The following is a 26357-nucleotide window of genomic DNA, read 5'->3' on the forward strand; positions in this document are numbered from 1 at the left end:
TGATCATGTTAGTGTGCGGCTTACGTGGTGATTTCTTGGGTACTAATATTTTGTTGATGGTTGTGCATAATTGTTAAGTACTATGGCCATATTTGAAATTTTGCGGCCAATAAATAGTTGCTTTCAGATTGGATCATGAAATCTCATGAGTAACTGACCTCAATTTTAAAACAAGGCAATAAAACGGTCATGTTAAATTTTGGGTAATTCAACAAACAGAAACATGATCAGATTAAATTATCTTTATTTTAATAGTCACCCATTCTTGTTTCTATTGATTCTAGAATAAGACTTAACAATAGATATTTGCTAATTAGACTGAGATCAATACAGTCTTTATTAACATGACTTTTTTTGTTGTTGTTAAAAATAGTGTATTTTATTGCTACAAAAATAATGTATGACTATTACAAGTTTGTGCCTTCATATGAAGTCTTTGGTTGGTCAGTTTGTAGTCGGCAGTATCCAGATGCTTTTAGCTATCTTCATAAAGGATTTCATCTATTTGGATATCATTTTCTGCCACTGGCACTGAGTCACAGATCTGTTCCTTGAAAGCCAAGGCAATCGTGTAAGGTTTTCCTTTGGGATGATGCATGCATCGTTCAAGGAAGATATCATAGTATCCTTTCCCTCTTCCCAATCTGTTGCCGCTTTTATCAAACCCAAGGCCTGGCATGAGGATGAGGTCAAGGCCTCCTGTTGGAAAAAATACATCAAATGAAATAAAGATAGTGGATTAACAAACTAGTGCTGTGGATTTCCTTATGACTTAAATATTTACACATATCTGCCAACATTAAGTTAAAATGATGGTTTTATATTTTGCCAAATGCCTCCTTTTTCTTGCACAGATTAAAAATACCTTGAATATTAAATCTGTAACTTTACATAGTCACCTTATCCAGTGACTATTAGATCAGCAGCAAAATAATTAGGCCTATGAAAAGCCTGAAGGGAAAAAAACACCTATCTTCAAACAAACCCTAGTAAGTGTGGGAAGAAGCAGAAAAGCAACCTATAGTACCAGCCACAAAATGAAGAAAAAGAAATTAAAAGAAAAAAGATATAGAGGGAGGAAACATCTTAACACAGCGGTAGAATTTCCTGTAATTGAACCACCCCCTGGCTTCCCATAAACCAAGCAACTGGGATGTGGTATGTTCTAAACATAGGCCACTGTGACAAACTTGCTACCTTATATCTAGGACACAGTGTATGCTCTTGTTAGCTAGGTCAGGGTTTTTTAAATGATTACTCAGTTATTGGGTTGGGGGGAAAAACACTGGTACTAGTAATAATCTTGCTTGAGCCATCGCTGTCGCTCCCATGGCTCAGTCTACAACCAGGTCCCTCTTACTCCCAGTCTCCTTGATTCATAAACTTTGGCTTATATGCTATAGGTCCCCGTTCTGTGATGGGGAGCAAAGGCCAAAGAGGGGCTGAGGTATGGAAATGGATGCATGCTTCCCCACCCTCCCCAAGGGTATCTGAGTTTGTGTGGAAGGGGGCACCATCATGGAGCAGCCACTCTGTATGGCATGTTCCCCAAAGTTCAAAGGATTTGCAAGCAGAAATGTACATAGGACGCAATGCTACTGTAAGCAGTATTAATTCCTCTCTTTGGCCTCTCCTTTCCTGAGAGGCATTTGGGTGGACAACAATGAACAGCTGCTAGGGGCTCCAGGCAGCAGCACAAAGGTGTTGACTCTCCTTGTGGTTGCATCAGGATCTGTCAGCTTTGGTACTGAATTCCCCAGAGCCTGAGGGTTTCAAGGCCAGGCCCTTGCCCCTCTGTGATGCTCACATTCCTCCCCAGTGAGGGCATTAGTCTTCTGATACCCCAGAAGTTCAGCCTCTTGAAATTCTATAAGAGCTTTTTTCTCTACATGTTTTTCCCATGGGAGGGGAGAGTTTATACTTTCATGACTGAGCTTCTAATCCCAAGTGGGTTAGCAGTTAGCTTGGACAGGAGATAAACCAAACTGCTGTTGGCTAAGAAGTCATTCTCCTAAACAGATGTGTGTTCTAATGTATAAATGGTAAAACCTTTACAGGTGATCCACCCAACCAGCCTAGAAAAAAAAGCACAGTACATTCAGGATCAGATTAACCGTTTTTTCCAGCATTAGTAACACTCTGGAGACTGATGTGGTCTGGGGTCAAAGCAGTAGGGTAACTAGAATTTAGAGTCTTCTGCCCACCTTGTTTTGGCAGATGATTCACGTCTGCCAGGCAGAAAAAGGAAACAGACAATGCTGAACTGCTGCCAAGTTTAGAGGCAGACAACATGTAGAGCACCACTGCTTGTCCTGGGAGTATGAAAAGTCCTGCAAAGGTATCTTCTGAACAAATAACCCTGGCTAAGCTAATGCTGCTCTTTGGAACCATGAGCATCACACTTATTGTTTCACAGTGTAAGGAAACAGTGTTCTGTCCGATGCTGCTGTGGCAGAAAAAAAGATTAAAATGAGGAAGACAGAAATATATGGTGAAGCCTAGAAAACACAGCTGAACTGAAAGAATCTGGATAGGGCATTCATTAACATCCTGTTTACTGTTTCCTATTTGCATCCCAGTCATGGTGTTTCAGCAGGGGTGTTTTATTAAAGTTACTTGGTTACTGTACTTGTTCCAGGTATTTTTACAGCTCGTCCTAACTGCAAACTAGCATCTGCCACCATCTTGAACTGCATTGTTCTCATCACAAACCAACATCAAAACGGGACACCTAGTAGACAGATAACACACTGAGTCAGGGATGAGGCTCAACACACAAAGCAGTGTAGGGAAGGTTACACTGGAAGTGCTACAGCTGAGGAGGAATGTTTCCAGGGTATCCACCTGATACACTCAGGCCAACTCATTTGCACATACAGAGCAGACTGCCAGATTTCCTTGCACTGCTCATCATTATTGAAAAAAGAATTACCGGTGTGAATATCCATCCATTCTACCCTTCTGACTAATTAGAATATAAAAAATGCAAAGTGAGATAGTGGAAGCTGTATCTCACAAATATGGCTTGGGCCAGTTTAGTCAACTTGCTTTCAAAAAAGCCCAGGGAAGAGCAGCAGGGAATTGGCCAATGAGAGGGCTGTGAAATGTTTACTGGTTCCCTCCTACCTGAAATAAAAGGGGAAGTGAGAACACTGTAGAGGTCTGAACATTTTGATTTAAAAGGGGAGACAAATGGCAAATACGAGTAAAATAGGAAAACAGAAGAGCTGGACAGGAGGTCTTAAAATGCAGTTGTACCTTAAAAAGTGAAACTGTAAAAACAGCATCATTAGGTTCCACGTTTTATGGTGTCTCAGCCACTGGAGATCATATGTGCTCAGTTTACAAGTCAAAAGATACATTTGCTGGCAAGCCTGCAAACTCAGTCTGGGATCTAGGGGTACATCTACATGGCAATTAAAAACCTGCATCTGGACCATGCCAGCGGACTTGGGCTAGCAGGGCTCAGGCTAAGGAGCTGTTTAATTGTAGTGTAGATGTTCGGGTTCGGGCTGGAGCCCAGGCTCTAGGATCTGAGCTGGGACGGTCCCAGAGCTTGGGCTGTAAACCAAGTGTCTACATCATAATTAAACAGCCCCGTGAGCCTGAGCCCTGTGAGCTTGAGTCAGCAGGCACAAGCCAGCTGCAGGTGTCTAACTGCAGTGTATACATACCCTAAGATTCAAGTGATCTCTTTCCTCCTTTAGCATTGTCACCAGAAATAAAGGTCAAATTCTCCCCCGAGTTACCCCTGTACAGCCCCATTCCCTTCAAATTATGCCTCCGGTAACTCTTGCCTTTCATTGGGACTGCGTGAGTATAAATGACTGGCCCTGCGACTGGAACTTAAAAAACAATTCTGCTGATGATGCACAAGGAATAGCCTTGAGCACACTCTCTCTCAGCTGTGTTGAGCTCATAGGGTAAAGAGCAGTAAAAACGTCTTTTAGTCACTAAAGTCAGCAGATATTAATATATGCAAGGGGCAAATCTCCAGAGTAAGAAGGTGCATTTTACACAGCCACTTTCATTTTACTTTATCTGTATATTGCAAGCAGGAAGAAGGTAAGCGAATGGGAGTGCTGTGGAAAGAGGGAATTGGCAGGGACAATGCTGGGAAGAAATAAATTTTCTGTATCACTTCACTGATGGCACAAGCCACACTTCAATGAATTTAGATGTATTAGTTTAAGAAATTGTTGGGGTTTTTTCTGGGATCTCTAGAGAACCAGAATCTGTTCTCATGAGTGTGCCGCTCTGCAATCACTGATTTTATGCTGAGTAACTCAAACAGATGAGTCTGCAGATGATATGGTGAATACCCACTCTTTTGATGCATCTGAAGAAGTGGGTATTCACCCATGTCTCTATAAGGTGCCACAGGATTCTTTGTTGCTTTTACAGATCCAGACTAACACGGCTACCCCTCTGATACTCAAACAAACTTGTGCAAATCTTCAATATGAAAAATGATGCTGTAAATACTGTAATAGGCACCCTCACACTTTTCAAGATGCCAGAGTGCTGTAGAATTTCTTTGCCCTGACTCACAATGTACTATCTGATTTCAAAACAACTCACGCAGCACAAGATTAAAGTAAAATACCAAACAGGATTTCAGTAGAAAGATGACATGCCATAAGTGCTACCCTGAAAGGAAACTAAAGTCAGTTCAGGTTGCATTAGCCCCAAATCCTGTCCCCAGATCCCAATCTCTGTAATTTGGCTGAGTGCTAGAGAGCTCCATCAGAGAAGGATCAGAGGTGCAACCATATACTAATTCACACAGGGGTACCAGGAATGAAGATGCATAAGACCACCATCTGCACTGAACAGGGCCTCAACAGGATAGTACAAGGATGGGGAGGGAAAGTCCCTCTCACCCCCATAACGCTTGCCCCCATACATAGGATCCTTGCGGTAACAGTGACACCTCCAGGCCTGCCACCCAAGTAGCTGCCACTCATGGACATGCTAGCACCTCCTACCCCCATAGAACCATGCTCCACCCAGTATGGACCCTTGCGTCCTATTTCCCTTTTCCTCCACACACAGATGGGTCCACGTCCACTGAGGGACAGGGTGGGGATTTGGGCTGTACTATGTAAACAATGATTTATTTTTATTATCTTTCAAAACCTAAGTGCAGTTTAAACTGGAAAGGAGAGAACAGCTGCATGCCCCATTCATTTGCCTTTCCATATAGACTTTTTCCTCCTTCTCTGCAATGTCCACAAAAAAGACCATTATCAATGTCAAATATGAGGCTCCCAAAGTAGGATTAAAAATCAGTGAAAGGAAAATGAAAGTCATGATCTTTGAAAGAGGAATCAGCAATTATGGTGCGTATGTGATTGAGAGTGAAGAATACAGCAGAGTTAACAAGTCTGTATATCTTGGAAGCACAAGCAGTGCTGATGGCCATCTCCATAAGGAGGTGAAAGCAAGAACTGGAAAGGCAAGTGGAGTTTTTCAAAACTGGCCAATATTTGGAAAAATAAGAAAATTCATACAAGATAAAGATATACGGTGTTATTGTGATCATCACATTGTTACTTGGCAAAAAGATGCTAGTGGAGAATACTTGGTGTCAGCTGGTGGGATAAAGTAACTACAGCAGAACCTCAGTTACAGACAGCGCGGGAATGGAGGTTGTTCATAACTCTAAAAATGTTCGTGACTCTGAACAAAACATTATGGTTGTTCTTTCAAATGTTTACAAATGAACATTGAGTTAATACAGCTTTGAAACTTTACTATGAAGAACAATGCTGCTCTCCCTTTATTTTTTTAGTAGTTTATGTTTAACAAAGTACTGTACTGTATTTGATTTATTTATTTATTTGGGTCTCTGCTGCTGCCTGATGGTGTACTTCCAGTTCCAAATGAAGTGTGTAGTTGATTGGTCAGTTCACAACTCTGGTGTTTGTAACTCTGAAGTTCTACTGTAATGGTGATGTGTTACAAAGGACTGGCCAACAGACTATCCTTCTTTCTCGGATCATTGTGACTATAAAGCAGTTTGGCCATGTTGTATTGATGTCAAAAAACCTGTATTCCTAGACAAAACATTGATTGGATACCACTTGGAGGAAGAGGGAAAAGAGGAGGACAACAGATGACATATGAGAACACCCTTGAGAAAGATGTTGCTGTCACAGAAACAGACTACGAAGAAGCAAGAAACATGGCATTAGACATACGGAGGAGGAAACACTAGGTTGCCTCATATGTCACAAGGCATGAGAACATTTAATAATAAAATTATATATAAAATATATAATCTGCCGTATTCATGGCCTACTTCTACAATAACACATTGCACTGATATAGCACCTTCCTTTCAAGGACTTTATACCTTACAAACATTAAATAAGCTTCACAGATGCCACCGGCAGAAGGGTGATTTTCTTTTTTGGTGGTTCAGGTTGTGTAGTTTCCACACTAGGGTGTCGCTCCTTTAAGACTTCTGAAAGCATTATCCACACCTCGTCCCTCTCAGATTTTGGAAGGCACTTCAGATTCTTAAACCTTAGGTTGAGTGCTGTAGCTACCTTTAGAAATCTCACATTGGTACCTTCTTTGTGTTTTGTCAAATCTGCAGTGAAAGTGTTCTTAAAATGAACAACATGTACTGGGTCATCATTGGAGATTGCTATAACATGAAATATACAGCAGAATGTGGGTAAAACAGAGCAGGGGACATACAATTGTCCCCCAAGGAGATCAGTCATAAATTTAATTAACACATTTTTTTTTTAAAACAAGTGTCATCAGCATGAAAGCATGTCCTCTGGAATGATGGCAGAAGCACAAAGGGGCATATGAATGTTTACCATATCTGGCATGTAAATACCTTGCAATGCCAGCTACAAAAGTGCCATGCAAATGCCTGTTCTCACTTTCTCGTGACATAAATAAGAAGAGGGCAGCATTATCTCCTGTAAACATAAACAAACTTGTTTCTCTTAGCAATTGGCTGAACAAGAAGTAGGACTCAGTGTACTTGTAGGCTCTGAAGTTTTACATAAATGCACGCAAAAACAAAACAGTGTAACAACAACAACAAAAATCTACATTTGTAAGTTGCACTTTCATGGCAAAGAGATTGCACTACAGTACTTATGATGTGAATTGAAAAATACTATTTCTTTTATCATTTGTACAGTGAAAATATTTATAATAAAAAATATACAATTTGATTTCAATTACAACACAGAATACAATATATATGAAAACGCAGAAAAACATCCAATATACAGTCAAACCCCGCCATAACGCGTCCCGCCATAACGCGATCGCAGGTTGGCTCCCTTTAAGGTACAGTATAATACAGTATGATACTGTACCAATGGTCCCCAATACCATGGCAGGGGAGAGAAGCTGCAGCCTCGCACCTGCTGGGGAGAGAGAGCAGCGGCGCCCACAGCCCCGGAGTTCTCTGTCCCCGGCAGGCGGGGGGGCCACAGCTCCTCTCCCCTGCTGGGCACTAGGCACCAGGGGCACTAGGTGGTGCACCTTAATGCACCGCTTTGGGGACCACCTGACTGATTTGAAACCCCGCTATACCGCGACCCCGCATTTAGCGAGATGGGATTTTTTTGGACCCCAAAGGTCGCGTTATAGCGGGGTTTCACTGTATTTAATACATTTCAATTGGTATTCTATTTAACGGTGTGATTACAACTGTGACTAATTGCAATTTTTTTTAACCGAGATTAATTTTTTTGAGTTAATTGCATGAGTTAACTGCAATTAATTGACAGCCCTAATTCCTGTAACCGCACAGAGGGCTTTGCGGCTTGTGTAATATTTATTTGTTATACAGTGCTTTCAATCCCTAGATCACACATTGATTTGGTAGCATTTGCCACCCACTTTCATAGCTGTGAACGACTGCAGATCAATGGAGAATCGAGCCCAGAGGGCATCATTTACTTTTGTGTTTAAGCCATCCTCCTGAAAAAGATATTCTCTCTCCATAGAATGGACACCATAAGCAACAGGAGACTAGAATATGCACCTGCCTTTTTGACACCACTCAATGCTGACTGCTTTTCAAAACGTATCCAACATCGGGGAATGAAAAGTTTCTCTGATCTCAGAGTTATGCAGCTCAGCTGGGTGACAGATCACAGAAATAAAAATATCTACATTTTATTTTTTTTTGTAAAGCTTCACTTTTCAAACAGGGAAAAACTCTAGCTGCTTGCTGCCTACAGTTCTATTCTGATTGCATAGACACAAAAGTTAACACACTCAATTGCCTTCAACATTAAAGATATCCATCCTGGTGGCATATAAAGCACAGAAACGGGTACCAGCAGCTGGAGACAGGGCTTGCTTAGCTTGGGAAAGTTATAACACTAAAGGCTAAGTGCTTGCAAAGGATCTATGCACCTCATCACATACTGAAATTCTTTATTTCCTTCTAAAAATAATCTCTCTAAATTTTAGCACAAGATTCATTTAAATATGGGCAAAATTTTCAAAAACATGTAAGGCCCAGATCCTAAAAGATATTCAATGGGAGTTAGGAAATATCTTTGAGGATCTGGGACTAAGTGACTTAGGGGACTATGACTGGACGGAGGTGGGAAATACACAAAGTGCTACAGAGTCACTAGACACGGAGCCAGATTTCCAGCAGTATTTAGTAGCTGTCATTATGGCTCTTACAGACAAGATGCTGAACCCTTTTAAAATCTATCTTCTAAAACCTGGCTACTTATTTTGGTGCCTAAATGGAAGCAGAGCTCTTTTGAACACCTGACCCAAGACATCATTTGTACTGACATCCAGGGGATGAAGTTTAGATGACCTGTTATGGATTGGAGGATCCAGTCATGGGTACTAATGATGCGAGTAATCTAGGAGTGCCTTTTAATAGTGGGGTAGTTCCTTTTGAGCCAATTAGGGCACACTCGTGGTTATCACTTAACCTCATTCCTCATTCACACACAAAGTTGACTGACATTTATTTGGAAGTTTCATTGGCTCCGAGACTCACTTATCTCCAGTGCTGTGCTTTTCCCCATGCTAGCTTAGCCCCAGACTATCTTTGGTATAAATTTTCCTAGCTCTGCCACTTGTTTGGTGGGGTTTTGGGGGAAGGACCAGGGTATGTTCTTGGGCATGACTGGGGGAAGGTGAGAGGCTTTTCTGGAGTATTTGTACTTCTGTTGACTGAGGTATATTGCTACCTTTGATTAATGAAGTTAATTTATTTATATATTAGTATTACTGCTTCTGGGTGGTTATTGCAAGTTTAATTATGGTCAGGGTGCTTGGAGCTTTTGTATGGGCATTCCTTTTTAAATGTAAGGTCTTTAGGGCAGGGCCTGTCTTTTTGTTCTGTGTTTGTACAACAGCTAGCACAATGGTGCCCAGGTCCACAAGTGGGGCTGTTAGGTGTTACCACAACACAGATAATAAATAAATAAATAGATAATAATGTTATATCTAAATAAATCAATCATTTGATAAGTAGCAGTGATGCTAGGCTGAGGGGTCTTTTCCCTGCATGCTCTGGATGGGGCCAGCACAGCTGCTGCAGTTGTTAATAATGCTAATACTTCAGCTCTAATCTTTGAATTCAAAAGCAGAGTCTTGGGTCATTGCAGAGGTTGCACTATCTGAGATGATGGGTGTAAATGAGAAACCTGCTCACGACAGGGCCCAATCCTGAGCATGTCGAGATCAACAGGAACAAGCCCACAATCCTGAGCTGGGAACATGGTCCCAGAATTGTAGGGCTCAGTTTCAGAGACAACCCTCTGCCTGATCTTCTGGCTAAATGGTAGGGAGGAAACAACAGTTAAAGCAATCAGCACTGAGAGCAAACTTGAAGGACTCTGAGTGTGGAAAACCTATAGCTATGCTGCACTTTCCCAAGTCATTGTGTCTGGGACCCGAGTTCTGTAGTACACACATTTAACAATGGGAGATGTATTGTTTTTATCAATCTGCCCTGCTCTAATGAGAAAGGAGACAAAAACATTGCCCTCTGCTGCAATTAATAAGCCATTTGAAAAAAAGTTATTCATCCAGAACCAATTATGCTGACATTTACCAATAATGCAAGTGATTACACAAACATCAGCAATTATGTATCTTGACTTTCCCCCAGCCAGTCTGCTAAAAAGCAGGAAGAATCCCCTGAACAGAAAGAAAATTCATATCGAATAACTCACGTTAGCTCACACAATCAAGCCCTTGAAAAATCAGTACCGGTCGCTCAGCAAAAAAGTCACACCTCCCTGGAAATAGTAAGCTAAAGCACAAAGGGCCAGAACCTCAGCTGGGGTAAATCCACATAGCTCCACACTGTCTCCACTTTGCTGTGCTGACATAACGAACTACACGTGAGACACAACAAGTTACCCATGTGAGAAATATCATTGGTTCTTTTTCTGCCATTTTAGGTATTTGCTGGGGTGGGGGGTTAAGCCGCTCTTCATATAGACATTTCTATAGTTCTCACTGCCATAGTTCCCTTACAACCTCAAACACATTTGTATTATGGGACTAATCTTCAGATCTGGTTTTATTTGAAAAAAAAAAAACCACAGCTAAATTTAAATGGTGACTATTTAATTGCCTTTCCCTCCAGATGTGCGATCTGCAGTGAATGTTTAACAATGCAGTATTCCAGGCACCTTGGCAGCATTTATTTTGTTTATTAATAATCACGCTAATTATTCTAAGTAGCGATGTCTGGTTGTTTCTTTGGAATGAGGTTCCAAGAGAGACCTACCATTTATTCAAACACATGCCAGTAAAGGGTATCAATTCAAAACGAACTGCTAGATTAGGGTTGCCACCCCTGTATTTCAAAAATATGGCAGAGACTACAGTCTTCCCTTGAGCCTCTAGGGGTGTGTCCCGTCTCCTCCCCGGTCCTTCCTCGGGGCTCTCTCTCTCCAGTGCTGGATACTGCAGAGAACCCAGGACCTCAGGCAAGTACCAGGAGCAGAGTTGGAGGCTGCAGTTGCTGGTCTCTGCCTGCTGCTGAAAGAAGCGGTGGGGTGTGGACTGGAGGAAGCTATGCCTGCAATCTTCAGGGACACGGTTTCAGATTTCAATGGGAGGGGTAACTTGCAGTGGTGGTCCAGAGACAGAGGGGTGGTAGGCCAAATTTGAGTGGTGGCGTGACCTGGGGCACCAGGTCAAGTTGCCAATCAGCAGCGCTTTGCAAAGTGAAGTGCTTCTCCTTGCTGGATTTCAGATACTGGAGCAACACACTGGACCAGTATGACAGTACTACAACCCTGGTTGAAATATGGGATAAAAGGCATGCCATACTGGTTTTTAGTATGGACAGCTTTTTTTTTAAATGAGGGATGTCCCTTATAATAAAAGGACAGTTGGCAACCTTATGCTAGATAGTGACACCCCAATTCAGTAAACCATCCCTATCGAGTAAGGGCCTCCTTCCAAAGACCACTGAAGTCAATGGGCTGTGGAACAGGCCCTAAAGCACATGCTTAAGTCCCATTGACTTTATTAGGACTTAAGTACATACTCAAATGCTTTGCTGAACTGGGGCCTATCAAAGTAGAAAGTACTAGATAACTTATTCCTCCCTCTACTCTCCATGTGAATCCCAGCAATTGGGCACGCTGCTCAGGCCTGTATTCTCTTGATCAGTTTATTGGCACTTGGATTTATTTACAATGTTAATCAGCATCCTGAGTTTTAAAGGGCTACAGCTATAATTCTTCCTTAAGCACTCCAGCCCAGACCCTTCCTCCAGCACAAAAGCCCACGTCACTGCACTGTATGCTGAGCAGTTCTTTGGAGCCTGGAGAAGAACTCCTTACCACCACAGCGCAGGATGATTCTGCTACTTCGTAAACACTGCTCCAGACCTCAAGGCCAGAACAGCCTCTGTGGTGCCTGTGCACCACTCCTCCTGCAGAAGGGATGGCCAATGAATTCACATCACAGCAGGTCCACAGTCCTTGCTACGGCTGCTTCCTCGGCCCACCTCACTGTCAAGTCCCCGCTGCACAGGGAGTTCTGACAGAGCTGGGCTCTGTAGCTCACAAGAGGGGCTCCCCTGGAGCCCCTGCCCCCAGCAGTGGAATCACACTGGTTACACTGCAGGCAGGGCCTCGTGCATGTCCACAAGAGGTGCTGGTGACCTATGCGGACATATTCTCTATGCCAGTGTTTCCCAAACTTGGGATGCCACTTGTGTAGGGAAAGCCCCTGGCGGGCCAGGCCAGTTTGTTTACCTGCCCCGTCCACAGGTCCAGCCGATCACAGCTTCCACTGGCCAATGGGAGCTGCTGGAAGCGACGCGGGCCGAGGGACGTACTGGCTGCCGCTTCCAGCGGCTCCCATTGGCCTGGAGCTGCAAACCACGGGCAGGCTTTCCCTACACAAGCGGCAGCCCCAGTTTGAGAAACACTGCTCTATGCAATATCGTTCACTCAGAAAAATCCCAGTGGAATACTGTCCCTTTATACATTAAGATCCCCCAAAAGTATATCCATCCAATACAATCACTCAGAGTAAGTTAAATATTTTTTGTTATTACTTCAATAAAAATATTTTTCAGAAAACAGAATCATCAGCGGACTCTACAAACAGGTATTAAGCAACTCAGCATTTATCCATCTATTCATTCATGTCAATGTTTTGTGTCAGCACGAAACATTAGTCTTCACAATTCACACTTGTTCTGCTGAACTACGGCTTAATAAAATATTTACACCTCTCCCTGAGAAACTACATGATCCCCATCAGTCATACAGGTGACTGGTAGTAATTCTTTCATTAGTAAAGTTGCAAAAATACACTAATAATGCCCTTTGCTCAGCTTCTATTCCAATATGCTGAGATAAAAATGGAATGAGAATGGTTATTTATATTCCCTTTTTAAAAAAATACATTCTTGTCAATTTTGTGCCCAAGAATGGGAAAGGCTTACAGCATTGGCTGGAGCCAGATATGGAGTACGTGTCCGTACTGCACAGACATTCCTACTAGCTTCACCAATAAATAGCCTTTCATTTACAATCAGGGCCTCTGGTGGCATCATTTTAAGACTTGAGCCAAAACTGTACCTGGTTTCATAATATGAAAAAGACTATAGTAGGGATCAGACTGAAACCATCACATGCTGCCTTTCACTTGTGGTTTAAGCTATATGTCAGCTCAGGTTTAAAAGTTTAGTACGTTCCCTTTTCAGAATTTGCTAGGAGAAATGCCATTTAGTTGGAATGGTTCTTTGAAGTATTTTCATAAAGTACATTATGTAAGCAAAGCACGTAAGCTACATTCCTCACTTAAAGCCATTTAAAATACTTTCTGGTTTTGCGAGTCCAAAATAAAAGAAATCATTGCTTAGAAACGTTCTGGTTATCTGCTTTAATATTTACTTCTTTGATAGGTGAGTTATTTGCTCCTGTAATTCTGAGCAAAGAGGCTAGAATAACTTGACTGGGAAAGCTTTCTGGCACTAAGGGGTTGCACCTGGGTCAAAATGCAAAGTTAAGACAGCAAAATACAGAGCACCTGCTAAGGAGCCAAAAGGAGGAGGACAAATCTGTGCAAGAGCAACTTTGCAACATGTTGATACCTTTTGTTGGATCAGCAAATGCTAGTCACAAAGCTTCTGCTTTAAAGAAACTTGCAACAGCACTGACATTTGAAGTGTTCATGCCCGAATGGATCTTACACTTGTAAAACATTAGAAAAATATGAGGATTTTAGGCTTGGTCTACACTGCCAACTTGTTTCTGTACTACTACGTCACACTCAGAGGTGTGAAAAATCCACACCCCCTGAGCGACACAGTTATACTGACCGAACTCCTGGTATAGACAGTGCTATGTAGATAGGAGGTCTACTCCTGTTGACATAGCTACCGCCTGTTGGGGAGGTGGAGTACCTACGCTTATGGGAGAAGCTCTCCTGTCGGCATAGATAGCATCTTCATTAAGCATTGCCGCTGCACCTCTGCAGTGCTGTATGTGGGGACAAGCCCTCAGTGTAGATGACATTTTCAAATCTTATTATTCTGCTTCTCTTTAAAGTGTACAGATAATAATGATACGATCAATAAAAATGACTAAATCGAAATATGACAAATAGTTTATAGTTTGGGGATTTTTTTTTTAAAAACAGATTATGCAGTGTTACTATCAATATTTCTACTCCACTGCTGGAGCAACTAAATTGCCTGTGAAATATAAACCATTAAGATGTAAGCCATTAATTTCTTCTTTGATGCATAAACATAACTCCCATAAAGAGTTAGTCCACAGGATAGAAAGGTTAGGAATGTTTATCTGGCAGGGTTTATCGTGCATGTAGTCAGCAGGTAACTGCACCACTGCCATCCGTGTCAGACATGTTTTATCGTCACAATGACTGAGAATGGCTGCTTTCTACCACTATATTTCTTACACACAAACCTTGTACAGACGATCGGCTTTATAAAAATGACCACACCTGGAATCCCAGCACCCACTCTGCGATTGCTCATTTTTTAGACATTAGGTTGGAACATTTGCTCTCCCTTGTGTGTGACTGCAATCCTAAACAAGATTTTAATTATAGGAGACAGCAAAAATGACACTAGCTCAAGCTACTAAATCTGTAGATTCCTGACACCTGCTGGTAAAGGGAAATCATTGCATCACTTCAGAGCACAAAAGTGCTGGCTTGATGGGTCTAGTCCTCGCATCACAAATACTCAAAATAATTACAGTCAGCACAAGCTGGAATTGTTGAACCAGAATGTGATGCTCCCGCTGAGTTATAGCCTTACTCACATTATGAAGCAGTAGGAGAATCATCCCGCATTCTGGCGCTGAGGAGTTCTCCTTCTCCAGGCTCCAAGGTACTTCCCAGTGTACATGATGAGGAGGTGATAGGAGTTAACTGTATTACAAACGGGTCCACTGCTAGTCATCCCAGCAATGAGGACAAAGATTAAATGGGCCAAGGAGGGAGATCTTCTCTCCCTAGAGATGGTCCATCCAAGACCAGGCTGAAGCACACTCTTGGGCAGCATGGAGACATAGCCACTCCTATTGCCCATACTATCTCTACTCTGTGGACAAAGAAAGGGGTACAGGCTCCAATGCTGCCAATCCAGCTCTACATTTACTCCAAAAGTCATGAACAAAAATCATCTGTAAGAATAAAAGCAATGAAGATAAAATCTCTCTTTAAATTAGTCTCATGGAGGTAGAAAGTAATACTCGCATGTTCAAATTTTTCTCTTAAAACTCTGATGTAGGTCTCAGGCCATAATCCAGAACAACCTGTTATTTGCTTTTGAAAGACTTCTGTTTCTAGGAGACAGTACCAAGAAAATAACAGTGTTATTGTTCACATTGTAATAAAATTAGCCCTCTTTGAGACAAAACAACACTTCAGAGCCACTTGCAGTGAATTTACAACTTTTTACTACGCCATTTCCACTCTCCTTTACACTTCAATTAATTACAGAAGAAGTAATCTTTCCAGTTGTTTTCCTGAGTGAGAGAGATTAACAAGGACATTTTATGCAAGGAGAATAGTGATACAACACTTAAAGTGGGATTAAAAGGAACAGCAACCTTTTAAAGAGTTAATGAACTTTACAAAAGTGAATAGCTTTAATATTCCAAAAGCTTTTAGAACTTCAACAACATGCTGTTGGTTAGATGTGCGGCTAGAATTAAGCCATCCCATCTTTTGTTCATGTTCTACAGGCTACACAGAAGGAGTTTAGAGTAAAGAAGTTTAAAACATTACAAAATGATGCCAGTGAAATCCACCTGCTTTTGTACTACAGCAGTTCATTTATTTATTACATTCCAAAGAAAGAGAGCAGCAGTGGTAAGGGAAATGGGACTTTAGTATCATATGTGTTTCTGAGCACAAGAAAAGCTAAGGGCACAACTAAAAGTGCACATAAAAATCCAGAGGAGTGGGTGCTGATTGTTACTAAACAGGCTCAGGTAGCTGCTAGAACAGGGATGGGCAAACTATGGCCCAGGGGACGCCTCTGGCCCTTCGATGTTTTAATCTGGCCTTGAGCTCCTGCTGTGGAACCGAGTCCAGGGCTTTCCCTGCTCTGGTGTTCCAGCTGGGGAGCGGGGTCAGGGGCTTTCCCTGTTCCGCAAGGCTCCTGGAAGCAGCAGTATGTCCCCCCTCCAGCTCCTACACGTAGGGCAGCCAGGGGGCCCCAAGTGCTGCCTCCACAGCTCCGATTGGCCAGGAACTGCAGTCAATGGGAGGTGAAGGGGTGGCACCTGCAGACAGGGCAGTGTGCAGAACTGCCTGGCCGCGCCTCCACGTAGGAGCCGGAGGAGGGACATGCCGCTGCTTCGAAGAGCTGCTTGAGGTAAGCGCCACCTGGAACCTGCACCCCTAACCCCTCCTGCACTCTGACTCCCGCCCCCTACCCTGATCCTCCTCCCACCCTCCAAACCCCTCAGTCCCAGCCAGGGAGCACCCTCCTATACCCCCAACTCCTCATCAACAGCCCCACCCCAGAGCCCGCACCCTAACCTCCTGCTCCAGCCCAGAGCCTCCTTCCACACCCTGAACTCCTCATTTCTAGCTCCACCCCAGAACCCGCATCCCCAGCCGGAGTCCTCACCCCCTCACACACCCCAATCCCCAATTTCGTGAGCATCCATGGCCCGCCATACAATTTCCATACCCAGATGTGGCCCTCGGGTCAAAAAGCTTGCCCACCCCTGTGCTAGAAGCTAGTGTAGGAGCCAAGATCAAGAGCAGGCAATTTTGTATGACTCATGTCCTCAGTCCAAGAGCCAGCTGGTCGAATGTCATATTAGGAGCTGGTGGAAGCCCCCCATCTCTCAGCCAAAGGATGGAAAATAAAAGAAGGCCGGTGGGACATGGCTGCTATCATGGCTGGGTCTCAAACCTGTACTGTTTTGGCTACAGGTGTTATTCCAGCCTTACCTATTAGGAAAGCTCGCGCCAAGCTAGTGCAAGTCTGTCTACCCAGGCTGGGAGGCTCACTCCCAGTTACATATCGTATAAGAAATAATGTATGGTTCTCTGTGATGTATTTTATGGACCTAGAGGATATGGAGGGTAGTTTTTGTAACAACTCAGGAAAAAGGTCTGGGCATCCATATGGACTTCTCAATGGGCAGAAGCAGTCAAAAAGCAAACATTAGGGTGTATAAAGAAATAGAAAGGAAATAATACTGAAAATATTATACTGCCATTACATAAATCATATTACATATATCTTTGCCTCAGATACTAGATTCCATTCTGGTCACCCTATCTTTAAAAGGAGACAGCAGAAATAGAAGGGGTTCAGAGACCAGTGGGAAAAAATATCAGAGGTCCAGAAAAAACTGTTATGAAAAGAGACTGGAAAGACTGAGATGGTTTAGTTTAGAGAGGAAAAAAACACAAAGGTGAGATGACGGAGCTTTAAAAGAACAATTAATATTATAGAGAAGGTAAATCAGGTGGTCATAGTTACCCTCTCATAATACAAGGACAATAGGCCAGTTAATTAAATTGAAAGGTAGCAAATTTAAAATGGATACAAGGAAATATACTTTTACGTTATACATAATTAACCTGTGGAACTCATTGTCACCAGGCAATATTAAAGCAAAAAGCTTAGCACAATTCCAAAAAGGATTAGATTCTTATAATAATGATGAGAAAGAGAGAAAATATGGACACATTATTACATAGCTACACACTCAGGGGTTTCTCACACCTTTCACTGAAGTATCTGACATTAGACACTGTCAGAAACAGGATGCTGAACAAGACGCAACACTGACCTTATCTAGAATGACAATTCCTATGTTACAAGAGAGGAAGAATCATCTCTTCACCAACCGACCCACTAGAACTGAACTGATTCTTCCTATGCAACAAAATACGATGGCTCATTGTCTTCAAGCAGAAGTTCAATCCAAAGTTTAAATCATTTCATTAAAAAATAAATTACATTAAGAGCTAAGCCTCAATTTTCAATTTGGTTTCATGCCACGGTCTCAGCTTTTCTTTTTATGACCATTCTAAAGAAATTTCAAATTATAATCTATCCCTTGGCATATATTGTACTGTAAATTTTAATCAAGTCTCCCCAAAGAGAAGACAATCTACTAACACCCTCAATCATTTTAAAATCTTGTTTGGAGCATTCCGTTTTCCCACTATGCAGTAATATTTAACATCATTGCTTCCAACATATCCATTTATCTGACATTCAGAACATATTTTCTTTCAGTCTGTCTCAGTAACCCCCAGAATATTGTATGCAATGTGTCTTATTTCAAAATGCTTAACACGGTTTTATAAGTTACCATCATATTTTCATGTATAGCTGTTGAACAACTAGTGTGTCTGAAGTGACACACAAGACATTTACTCTGCTTTCAGTTATACTATTTTCCTCTTATATTGTTTTCTATTTCTAAACTCTTGTATATGCCTCATATTTCCAAGTTCTTATTCCTGGTGCACTGTTTTTAAAATTCAGCCTCTTATCTTTTTCAAAATGCCATCTTTCTTTTGTAGCTAGGTTTCATGTGATCCTCTCAATAATATATTGCCAATCCATATGTCCCAACACTAAAGGCTCTATATATTTTTAAGTTGTTAAGAATTCTGAGCTGACTATCACTACCAAAGTCCTGTGTGCAGTGAGTGCAACAAAAATAAATAGTAGGACTTTAAAGGTGGCTAAAACAGTGTATTTCCAGCTAAAAATATTTCCGCAAGGTAGTTCCCAATGGCAAACTTTGAAATGGGGCGAATGCTCCCTCGATAACAATTTCAAAGTACTTACCAATGGGTTGCTGCAATTGTAAATTGAAAGTATCCATTTTCCTTTCAATGGGATCATGCTAACTGGTGTAAGCAGCTCTACTCAACCCTAACGCATCCCCAGAGCAGGCCCATCCCGTGCACTGAATTAGACAGGAGTTTTGTGTTAAAAATAGTATGTTATCATGTAACTAAAGACTGACTCAAAAAGCAGACTCCCAATGGGGCTGAACTTTGACTTTGCCACTGTTGCACATTTGCTTGTTTTATTGCTTAGTATGTAGAAACGCCAACGGAAAGCAACTTTTTAAACGACAAATGATCTGTGTCATTTTTACGTGGTAGAGAGGATGAAAGACTTCCTCTTAGAGAAATTGTCTTGATCTATTTTTACATCAATAATGTGTGTAATGTTGTGCACTACCAAGATGAAAAGGGATCTAACAGAGAAAGGACTACAATTAAAGGGAGTATCTATCTGTTAGAACCTGGAATGCATAGCCAAGGTTTAACAACACCATTCATAGAATAGATAATGAGCTAGCCTCCTTAAGAGTCAGACCTGTGAGAAGCAAAGTTTTACAGATAGTCTGGATCTGAGCTTTCTGTTTTGTCATGTATAAATGAATATAGTCAGTGGTGACATAAATAAGTTATGTACCTGCAAGATATTTCATGGAAATTAATAGCAATATATGCAAGCAATGGGAACTTTACTATTAAAACACCATGTCATCTACTCATAACAATGTAAACACCATTCATCACGACAGTATTTGATAACATCATGGAGATAAAGGATTCAGACATTCATAATTACAATGGATGATAAGGGTGGTAACGAAGCAGTTTGGCATTCCTGCAAATGTACCAAAGTTTAATAAATATGGCAACAACATTTTGCACAGGTTCTGTATGTTTTTCTGTTAGGAACAGTCTGTCTACTTCATGTCTCATCATCCAATAGCCTCAAAGAGTTTAAATGCACTTTCTAACCTTCCAAAAGCTATTCAGGGGAAGAGGAAGGAGGTCTGCATTTCCAGTCTCTGAACAGGATAACCCCTGAACTCATCTAAAGATATCACAAATAGATAATAATAAGGTTCCATACAGGAAGACTGAAGAGGAAAACTCTACCCCCTCAACCCAGAACCAAAACATGTGTTGCCATGCGCGTGCGCACACATCGGTCATTATTACAGAGAACCGAAAAATGGGGAACATTTTTTCCTAATTCTTTTTTTAATTCAAACTTTAATCAAAACATTGAAATTTGAAAAACTCTGACCATCTTTAGCTACTATTCCAGCCCCTCTGGCACTACTTGAAGTGAGAGGTACAGGATCGATGTAAACATGCCTCCCCGGGCTGCCCTATTGCAGACTTCTGTGCCAGGCTTCTTCCACAGTGCACAAGAGCTACAGTGGTCCCTACATTACCCCTCCTTGCCAGTCACCTCCCCCCAACTGTAGGTGACTTTCATCCTACGATTTTCCTGTTTTCTCATTCTGATCTCTAACTTAGGCTTGTTAAATGCAACTAACTACAGTTCATCACATGTAGTAAGTGGTCTCTTATGGCTGAACTAAGCTTAACTAAATAAAATGTTAAGATGTTTTAAGAGCCACCTTCCAAAGACCTCAAACCTGCTGATTAATGATTTACAGAATTTCATGTAAGACAGACAACAGGAAAGGAAGTAACAACAAAAAATGCTGGATACAGGGGAAAGAAAGAATGACCATAGGAGGTAAATGAAATCACCTGCCATCTAACGTGAATACAGAGAATTCTAAAGTGAGAAAGATGGACAAAAGAGAAGAAATTAACAAGTCAATCAACTGAAACAAAATAAAATGAAAATTCTGATAAATGGAGACTTAGTACTGATGCTAATACTGATAACACTAAATGACCAAAGAGAATTCCCATGAAAAAAACTAATGCTTCTGGGAAAAGAACATGCTAATAAGAAACATTTAAAAATCCAGTGAAACTGAATTGGTTTGAATTGCTGCAGTATCCAGCTTACAGGAGCTGTTGGTGACTTCACACAATGTGTGCAATCTGGTAAGTCTCTGTATAGGTGAGCAACTCTCAGGCCTTGTCTAAACTTGCAAGTTTCTGCACAGTAAAGCAGCTTTCTGTGGTGTAACTCCTGAGATGTACACACTGCCAAACCACTTAGTGCTCAGAAACTCCTCAGCTGCAGTGTTGCAAAAAAACCATCTTGACGAGAGTCGGAAGCCTTACAGTGCAGAGGCTCCAGCACTGTACTGGCAGTGTAAACACATTACAGAGCAGAAAGCAATCAATTGGCCTCCAAAAGTGTCCCATAATCCCGCAAGTGGCCACTCTGCTCATTGTTTTGAATTCGGACAGCTGCCCTGAAGGCATGTGCCCCTCCCCTTTCAAAGCTCAGTTTCTGAATGCCCTTGAAAAGCAGCTGGCAATGTAGTAGCATGCCCATGGAACAATGTGATTGGGAAACCTGGATCATGTGACGCTGTGCCTGCCCCATGAGGCATTGTAAACCCTTCCCAAAGTACCCTGCAGCCAGCTGCACAGTGGGATAGCTACCACAATGCACTGCTATCTTTGCCGTTGCAAGAGCTGCTAATGTGGATGCGCTCCATTGTCACAAGGAGCAGTGTGGACACGCCACAGTGGTTTAATTCCAGCACTTTAATAAAAGTGGTATAACTTGTTGCGCAGAAACTCACCACCGTAGACGTACCCCCAGAATCAGGTTTCCCACATGAATTCAGCATTTGCTTTCCATTAATATTCTTAAACATTTCTGCCAGTGAAGATGTTCACTGAAATATTTGCTGAAAGCAAACAAAGAAGGAATGTGAACAAAGGCAAAGCAAGTTTGTTTATAATTTGTGGGCAGTTGGAGAGGGTTCTATTGAAGAGCTGGATGTGGTGGGGTTTGATTTGGAGGTCAAATGGCAGTAAAATTAGTTTTCTACAGACTAGAATTTTTATATGACTTATAAAACTGACAAACTTTTAGATCTTGTAAAGTGCCAAGAGCCTGAGGCTGAAATGAATAAACAAATGAAAATGTGAATGAATGACAGAAAATAAATTGAAATATTCCCCCAGCTCTAGTAGAAAGTGCTTTTATTTTGCAGTCTAAGACCTCAATCCTAAAAGCTGTTCTACAGGCTCTGCGAAGACACTAGGATACTTCCACACACAACAACATTTAGGATCCAGGATTCTATAAAAATTCCTACATTCCAGCTTACAACTTCCAGAAATTATGATATCAGGAACCAGAGTGCATTCTAACAGACTGTCCTTCCCTTCTAACAGCTTCTTATTGATCCCAAGCAACTCCTGCTCATTGAGTCTGAGGATGGGGCTACACTACAACTTAAGTCGTCTTAAGTTGTGTCACTCGGGGATTGAATTAGCTACCCCCTTGAGCAACATAGTTTACGCCAATTGAAGTGCCAGTGTGGACAGCGCTACGTCAGCGGGAAAGCTACCGTCAGTTGAGAGGGCTGGAGTAAGCTCTCTAGTGTAGGCATCGCCTGAGATTCAGCATCAGAAAGAAGGAAACACTTACCCCCAGACAAAGCTTCTTCCCTTACATCATCATCACAAGGCTGATGAATGTTCCAAGATGTCAAAGGAAGTGAAGAAATTTCTTCAGCGGATGTTAACTTGACCATATCCATGTGAGTGCTCCGGGGCTTGTACTGTGGAATGAAACACTCCTTCCCTCTCTGAAATATGTCCTTAATGATTTCTTCTGTCTCAATTTCATCTTGCGTACTCAGAAAGATTGCAATTCTTTGGGACTCTTGGTACTTGGAATGCCCAATCACCTACATGGGAAATTATTGCAATGAGGTTTAAAAGCTTATGAAAAGATCCACTTATTATTTTTACTTAAAAACTCAGGTTTAAGCAATATTCTCCATGAAAAGGTTGAAAATATTAAAGAGAGAGTTTATGTTTCACATCAGGAACACTTTTGCCCCCCACCTCGGTGTTTACTAAAAGTGAAATTAACATAGATGATTTTGTGTATTCAGTTTATAAACCGTATTAGCATTACTGAGGATATAGCAACATAGCTTTGGGACAGCATTTGTGAGATACCTCATGGATGGAACATTTCCCTCTTGTCACTAGCACAGGACCAGTGTTCAGTATATTTTGCTGATCCTATAAGCATTTGTACTTTATGCATTTTTTAAATGTATAGTGCAAGCATGTCCAGACAACCAACATCACTGCAGAAAAAAGTGCATGGGACAGGGAGATGTTAGTCCACAGAGCAGAGAAAGTGTTTGTATTCCTCATTTATGTTTTAAGTCATACATTTGGTCCCACACTTGGGTCTTGGCAGGTGAGAAGTACGTCAGTGACAGTGTCAATGTCCAAAACTCAAAAGAACAACCTAAAAAGCTTTAGCTCAGGCAAAGAGTTGTTTCCTTCTGCCTACCTAGGAAAATAAGCTGAGGCTCAATGCCTTGCCAGATCAGGCCCTTAGTTCTTTAGCTCAAACTGAACTTTGTAGAGGAGTTTGAAGTCCCAAAAGTGTTTTCCTAAATGCTTCTGCTGATAGGCAGTCTTACTGCTGCCCACTCTCCTAGCTGATCTAGGGAATGTAGGAGAAATTGCCTTTGCACTTATTTGATCTAAAAGAGGCCCTCTAGACCAAAAAGCTGGACAAGGGCTGAACCTAGGAAGAGAATTAGAAATTGCATATGTGGTGTGCGTGATAAAATGTAAAAAGTTTCAGATCTTGCATAACACCCTCCTGAACCACACTGAAATTTTTTTAAAGGGTTTTTAAGGCCAGGGTCCTGATTGCTCTGCACCTTGTGTCATCACTTACAACAGTACAAAGCAAGTGTAATATGCTTCCATTCTGATTTGAAAGTGATTTACACTCAACTTTGTAGTGGTGCAAATGCAAAGTGCAAGGCAATATAGGGGCTACGCTTATTAATTTAGTCTTATTTAATGGGACTGGAGTATGCAGACCAGAATTAGAATTCTCTTTTGTGTGTTTGTATAATCCTGGACTAACTGCCTTTCTATGCTTTGACCCTTGTCACTTTCCTTTTTTTTTTTTTTTAATAGTTCTCTAATTCTCACCTATATTCCTTTTTCTACTTGTACTTGTTTTTAACCTTTACTTAATTTTTCTCCCTCCCCTCTGACTAAATCTCTTACATTTATTTAAAAAGCCTAGAGTTATTTAGCTATTCCCCACTTTGTGTGTGTGAGATATATAAAAACTAGATCAATTGTATCTCTTTATTGACTTTTAAAAAAATAACTATCCCTATCCCATTCCCATTCCTCTCTCTCTCTAGGTTTCCTCTTCTACCTACTTCTCCCTTTCCACAGTGTGGAAAATTCATAGTGTGATCAATGCATGGTGCAGTTACATTGTGCCCTTGAAGACAAATACAATCAGTCATTCATTCACATTAGTACCAACAGCCAGAAGATGTCTCCCTGGCCCAGGCAGTAGTTCCTGCCACACAACAGAAGTTTCCAAAGAGAAAACGCTTTGGCCTTTGTACATTAGCTGATGACTATTATTGCAGAATCAGAGCATGCAAACAGCATGACTTTAATCAGGAACACAAACATTAAGCAAGCACAGTCACGCAGTAGCTAATTAAATACTAGTAAGAAAGTCAGCCTAGTGCAGCTATTCCAATTTGAATTTAAGATCTTTCCAAGACGGGAATTTATGTAAAAGCATTCTTCAAGTTCTAAGTAAAGTAGTCAAGCCTCTTTTATCCTTCTCAACTGCAATTCCTATCTTCTGTTATGAAGATAATTTTTCAGCCTTTGCTCAAGATGTTTTCTCAACATTTTCAAACACTTCTCAATGCCCACTACACTAGTCTCCTGATAATGAAGGTAATTCTTTTATCTCAATTTACCACTGACAATCTGTTTGAAAAGAGCTTTGGATTTAGATTTTCACTGTATATTTTGCAAATATTTAAGTCCCTGGCCTTGCAAACTCTTACACATGGGCTACTCATGGCAGTAAAGTTAAACACTTGTGTGTTTGCAGAATCAGGCCCTAGTCAGTTTACATATTCTACTGCAAACTAGACAGTGGCCCAGTATCTTCCCTTTAGGCGAACCCACCTTTATCACTTCTGGGTCGGATGTTCAAAACCTTTCAGCATTGCCATAATTCTGCCCCCACTGATACCAACAGGAGTTTTACTACTGAGTCCAATAGGACCAGAAGCTGAGCACATGCACAAGTGTTTGCACGATCAGGGCCTCACAACTCAGCCCAAATTCATTTATGTTATGAACCTTCTGAGCATACCTATAGCTTCTCATTAGTTTTAAAATTATGCGTTTAGCAGCATCAGTTTAGTTGGTGCTGTTCAAGACACAAACAGCAGTCAGTCCAAAGAGCTCTCAGTAGAAGACAGGCTATGGGCTTGTCCACACTGGAATAAAAGGTGTATATTTATAATATGCTAGGTTATAATATAACAGGTTTTTAAACCCTAAGGGAGACAGGGCAAGTTGTATTTTAACATGTGTTAATTAGATGAGGTGAACTCTATGCTCCGCTATCCTAGCCACACTAGTGTTTAAAAATGTGTTAGAACACGTGCTAGCTTAGCTACCTCCCCCCTTTTCCTTTTTTTTTTTTTTTTAAAGAAATACTTCATTATCCTAGTGTGGCCAGGCCCCTAGTTAACAGGCTGCACTGGAAAATCCAGAGGATCTGATTTAAAGGTTATACATTATTTTAATATTATGAACTTGCAGGCATGGAGGAAGAAATATATATTTTGGGTGGGATATGAACGGGGGTCTGGCGCACACAGCCCGAGATCAGTCCACCTGCGGGGCATAGGCCTGGAGGCAGGAATGGCGAGCAGAGGTAGGGAGAGTTCTTTCTGCAGCAGATTCAGGCAGTTTGAGGCTCATCTGCACCCGGGGCGGGGGGGAGCACCCCCAAATCACGGCTGGCCCAGAGCCCCAACTTAAGGGCAGGGCGGGCCTGGCCCTGGAGGACTCGCAGGGCCCGCTCGGGGAGGAGCAGTGGGTCGGGCGTGGGGCTGGTATTCGGGGCGCGCTGGAGCCCGCGGGGCCTCCAAGGCGATCGGGGCTGAGCGGGGAGAAGGGCGCAGGCGGGGCCTTCGTCCCTGCCCCCCAAACGCGGGAAGCCCGTGAGTCACCGACCTCTGCTAGGGCGGGGGAAGCCCAGCTACAGGGCAGCCAGGCAGGGTCCTAACCCCGGGCCGCGCCTCAGCCCGGCCGCCGGGCACCCACCTTGCGGCTCAGCAGGCGGGACTGGCGCTGCTTCTCCGCCTCGCTCAGCGCCCTCAGCCGCCGCTTCAGCTCCGCTCGCAGCGCTTGCTTGGCGGCTCGCAGCGCCGCTGCCATCTCGCTGGACTCGCCCGCCGGGCCGGGTCCCTCCCCTCGGCTCTCCATGCGCAGAATGAGCCCCCGGCTCTCGGCTGCTCTGCGCACCGCCTCTCTCCCCCGCACGCAGCGCCCCCTCCCCCGAGGCCTGCTTCTCACGGGCCCTGATCGCTAGATTGCTCAGAGGGACCCCC

General features: G+C 42.3%; 1 protein-coding gene across 1 annotated transcript; it reads right to left on the minus strand.

Moving 5' to 3' along the window:
- Nucleotides 1–227: 227 nt before the first annotated feature.
- Nucleotides 228–26357, minus strand: MTHFS (methenyltetrahydrofolate synthetase). The gene is made up of 3 exons (XM_039493278.1): nucleotides 26071–26357; nucleotides 22358–22619; nucleotides 228–699 (listed from the first exon to the last, which is right to left on the minus strand). The coding sequence occupies exons 1-3, from the start codon at nucleotides 26230–26232 to the stop codon at nucleotides 476–478; spliced, it is 648 nt and encodes a 215-aa protein (XP_039349212.1). The 5' UTR covers nucleotides 26233–26357; the 3' UTR covers nucleotides 228–475.

Source organism: Mauremys reevesii, linkage group 10 (assembly GCF_016161935.1).
Source record: "Mauremys reevesii isolate NIE-2019 linkage group 10, ASM1616193v1, whole genome shotgun sequence".
NCBI classification, from domain to species: Eukaryota; Metazoa; Chordata; order Testudines; family Geoemydidae; genus Mauremys; species Mauremys reevesii.